General features: G+C 38.3%; 1 protein-coding gene across 1 annotated transcript; it reads left to right on the top strand.

The window, feature by feature from the left end:
* Positions 1 to 2,801: 2,801 nt before the first annotated feature.
* Positions 2,802 to 3,740, top strand: LOC139082221 (olfactory receptor 4F3/4F16/4F29-like). The gene has a single exon (XM_070612397.1). The coding sequence runs from the start codon at positions 2,802 to 2,804 to the stop codon at positions 3,738 to 3,740; it is 939 nt and encodes a 312-aa protein (XP_070468498.1).
* The last annotated feature ends 849 nt before the right edge of the window (positions 3,741 to 4,589 follow it).

Below are 4,589 nucleotides of genomic sequence, written 5' to 3'. Positions count from 1 at the left end.
AGATAAAAACTGTGTAAGTTCCCTGCTCTGCTGGCTGCTGTTGGAATTATTGCTCCTCTCTCTCTCTTAGTCTTTTCCTTTTACATGCTTCTTCTTGTTTCATAAAAGTTTATGAAGTTAAACCATGGACCATTATAAGCCTTGAGGTGAAGTTTCCCTACTTCCCAACTGGAAATTCATAGCAAGAATATCGGGCATTCTCTTGGGAGTGATTGGGAAATGTGTTACTGCTCAGTTTTAAATTTGGAAACTTCCTATGATACTAGACTTAACGCAAAAAGATGGTAGACTGGAAAGACATGAGCTGTGGAAAATTATGGACCTGAAGAAATGATTTTATTTCAGAGAAGTGTTATTAACTAAACAATCAAGAAATCTTTGCTGGGCCAGCCCAGTGGCACAGTGGTTTAGTTCACACGTTCTGTTTTGGAGGCCCAGGTTTCGCCGACCTGGATCCTGGGTGCAGACCTATGCACCACTTGTCAGGTGTGTAGGATTGGCTGCAGATATTAGCTCAGGGCTAATCTTCTTCAAAAAAAAAGGAAAAAAAAGAAATCTTTGCTACTTATTTCATTTTGTATTTTAGGAAACACAAGAGCCAGAAGAAATAGTTTTATCCTCTTTAAATTTACAACGTATTTGGAGAGAGGGAAGCTATAAAATGAAAAGCATTGGAGAATTATCATTAGTAGCAAAGATTTGTTCTAAATAAGGGATCAGTTATTATCTCATCTCAGAATACCTTCCCCTCTTCTTTCAGTTTATTAAACTACTAATTTTCAAAAACTCATCACAAGTCCTTTCTCTTTTGTGAAGCTGTCTCTGAAGTTCCCAGTGGACTCTCGCGTGTCCTTTTTGGCCAACAGCAAACATTTAGATCCTCTCCTATGGCACTATATATTGTAGGTTATTTTTATGTGGGGAATTATTATTTTTCCGTTAAAATTTAAATTTCTTGACTTCTGGGAATAAGAGAGAGGAGAGATTAATGTAAAGTGCAGTTACTAGGGAAATTTTCATGGAGCAAATGGGATTTTGAATTACGTTTCAAGAATTAGCAGTGATTGGAAATGTTCTGTGTTGCACCATCCAATGCATGAGCAATAGCTACATGTGGTTACTAAGGAATCAAAATGTGTCTAGTGCAACTGAGAAAACAGATTTTTAATTTTGTTTAACAACCACATGTAACTAGTGGATAATGTTTTGGACTGAGCATATGCAGAATTTGACTTCTCTCTTCTCACTTTATTATTTTTCTAGTATGTAGAATCCAAAGCCATAGGTGGATTAGGAACCTAGATTCTCTGTCTATGACTGGTTGTTTGTCCATCACTGAACCACTATTTTTGGATTTGTAAATAATTAACTTAGACTACACAAACACTAACGAGATTTGTGGGATAAGAGTTTTATGACCAGGTTCACTCATCATGTACAACTGAGACGTGTGTATGTGTGCATATATAAACACACATATTAAAAGGCAAAGCTTTGGATTTCATTTTTTTGTATTAGTGAGTCTTTCTCTTTCAATTCCAGGTCTGAGGCTTTTTGTGCATTCATGTACCCTTATTTTACAAGCCCGTTACTGTTTATGCTCCAACCTTTCTCTTTTCTCAACTCCAACTTTTAGTAGCATATCTAAGTATTATGAGAGCAGGAAGGTTTGAGACACAGAATTATTTGACCCACAGGCAACAGAATATAACTTCCATGTGGTAATAGTATTTCAGTGTTACCTGTAAAAACGAATAAGAACTAGAGAGATTCATGTGGTAACCCAGAATTAAGTTCAGGGAACAGATTTAGCATTGGATCTTAGACACTTGGGAGGTTTTAAACAGAGAGATGAGCAAAGAGGGATAAAAGTTGCTAAAGGAGATGAGGGGACTGGAGAGGCTCAATGGTTATATAACATCTATGACATTAATGTGCATTTCTTCATCCCCAGCGAACTCTAAAAGCTTAGGAAGCCAATAGCTATAAACAACATTCACAAACCTCAGAGATTGTGAAGAATCTGGACAGATAAATCAAATTTGCTTCCTTGACTTCCTTGACTTCCTATAACTCCCCTCACCCCCACGCCAGCACTTCTGGGCCTTGTCCTGGCTACTGACTAAGCTACTAGGTAGTTTTCACTGACACTTCTGTGGGACGAGGCAAATATTTTGTCCCATTAATATCTATTCTACCCTTGCCTTGGTCCTTTCCTACTCTTGAGTCACCTCTATGCCCTGTACCTGGTTCTCTTATTTTCACCTCTACTCTGTGTGATTTGTGTGAATTGCTAATGTGAAGGGAGGTAATGGTGAATGAATAACTACAAAAGATACATTGTGTGCCAGAGACGAGGTCAGGTTATGAAATGAGACAGCTTGAATGCCTGAAGAACTGCTCCATGAACAACGTAGAAACAGAACCAGTGAGTTCTGGCAAATGTCATTTCCACTTTGTCTTTCTTTTTCTCTTTGTGTTGCACTGTAGCACCTTCTCTGCCCCTACTAATCCTTGCTATGCATACTATGTTTTCATATTTTCTCCATTCTTTTGTTTATAGACGACTAGTCCTGGAGGCCATGGTGATAGGAATATTGCATGCGGCAGTGACTCCACTAATTTAGATACCACAGATAAAATGCTTATGTAGCGATGATATGAATTGAGACGATATATAATCTTCACAGTGTGAATGTCCTTGAATAACTAATCAACATAATATAAAACATTATTAACCTTCTTTTTTTAATTTATTTTTTTGTTTTCCTTTATCTACAACCATTCCAGCTGATACATCAATGGACGGTGCAAATCACTCTGTGGTGGCAGAGTTTGTGTTCCTGGGACTCACCAATTCCTGGGAGATCCAACTTCTCCTCTTTGTGTTCTCCTCCACATTTTATATGGTAAGCATGATGGGAAACTCCCTCATTATGCTCACTGTGATTTCTGACTCTCACTTACACTCCCCCATGTACTTTCTGTTGGCCAACCTCTCCTTCATTGACCTGGCTGTTTCTTCTGTCGTTTCTCCCAAGATGATTTATGACATTTTCAGGAAGCGTAAGGTCATCTCCTTTGGAGGTTGCATTGCTCAGATCTTCTTCCTCCATGCCATTGGTGGTGTGGAGATGGTGCTGCTCACAGCCATGGCCTTTGACAGATATGTTGCCATATGTAAGCCCCTCCACTATTTGACTATTATGAGCCGAAAAATGTGCATTTTGCTTCTGGTTGCTGCATGGATAATTGGCTTGACCCACTCTGTGATTCAACTGTTTTTTGTTATAAAATTGCCATTTTGTGGCCCTAATGTGTTAGACAGCTTTTACTGTGACTTTCCTCGGTTCATAAAACTTGCCTGCACAGATACCTACAGGTTAGAGTTCATGGTCACAGCCAACAGTGGCTTTATATCTCTGGGATCATTCTTCACATTGATTGTCTCCTATATTTTTATCCTGATCAGTATTCGAAAACTGTCTTCAAGTGCATCATCCAAGGCCCTCTCCACTTTGTCGACTCATGTCATGGTGGTGATCTTGTTCTTCGGTCCTTGCATCTTTGTTTATATCTGGCCTCACCCCACATCACATCTAGACAAATTCTTTGCTGTTTTTGATGCGATTTTCACTCCTTTTTTAAATTCAGTCATCTACACATTCAGGAACAAAGAAATGAAAGTGGCAATGAGGAAAATATGCCATCAATTTATTATTCTTAGCAGGATTTCATAAAGGACAAAAGTAGTATGAAGTTTCATTACTGACTTGGAATAGCGTTAAATTTCTGTTATTTCAGTATCAGGAGTTTCCAAGTGCCTTACTAATATTTAGGTGTCCCACATTAAAACAGCATAGTTCTTTTTAAAATCTTAGCTGAGAAATTGTGTTACTGTGTATGGTTGGAGGAAGCCTGTGATGTGGTAAAGTGTCTCCTGGGGAAGCCCATTTGTTTGTCTCTCAGGAGTTATTACCTTGATGAATTTACTGTAGTCTAGACTTCAAATTTGAGTCTCTTTCAGTGTCAGAGTGGGTTATATAAGGGAATGCTGACTAACACTAAATAAATTGCGTATCAATTTAGAAAATGCCTGCTCCTCTCAATCTTTTCTTTCTGCCTTTCTGTCAGGTCTATATCTATGAAAAGACAGATTCCCCTACTGCGTAGTGACTGAAAATTTTCTGTACCATTGATGTAAATTTTTGTTAAAGGTCATTCTTTTTACTCTAAAGAAATAATTGCTTTTAGTGGACATCTAATCATTTGTTGGCCCCAATCATCAACCTCCTTCTTCTGGTAAATGTATCTTTCTCTTCAAGTAAACATGTGTTATGATTAGAAGATGACATGTAGGTCCCATCTCTCTGACCACCATTATTTGTTCAAAGGTTGGGCTTCTGAACCAGGGTGTAGTAACATATCTCCTAGCCACAGTTGATCAGTACAGGTATGAACCTCCGACCAAGATGGGCCAAATATGAGATTTTCCCCAAAAGATTGGATTTGAGAATAGAGAGAAAACAAACCTCAGCCTTGCTTTATGTAGATATGTAGAAACTTCTGGCAATAATATTTCCTCCTGT

This window comes from Equus przewalskii, chromosome 1, assembly GCF_037783145.1.
Source record: "Equus przewalskii isolate Varuska chromosome 1, EquPr2, whole genome shotgun sequence".
In the NCBI taxonomy this organism is placed as follows: Eukaryota; Metazoa; Chordata; class Mammalia; order Perissodactyla; family Equidae; genus Equus; species Equus przewalskii.
This window is presented reverse-complemented; position numbering and strand designations above follow the sequence as displayed.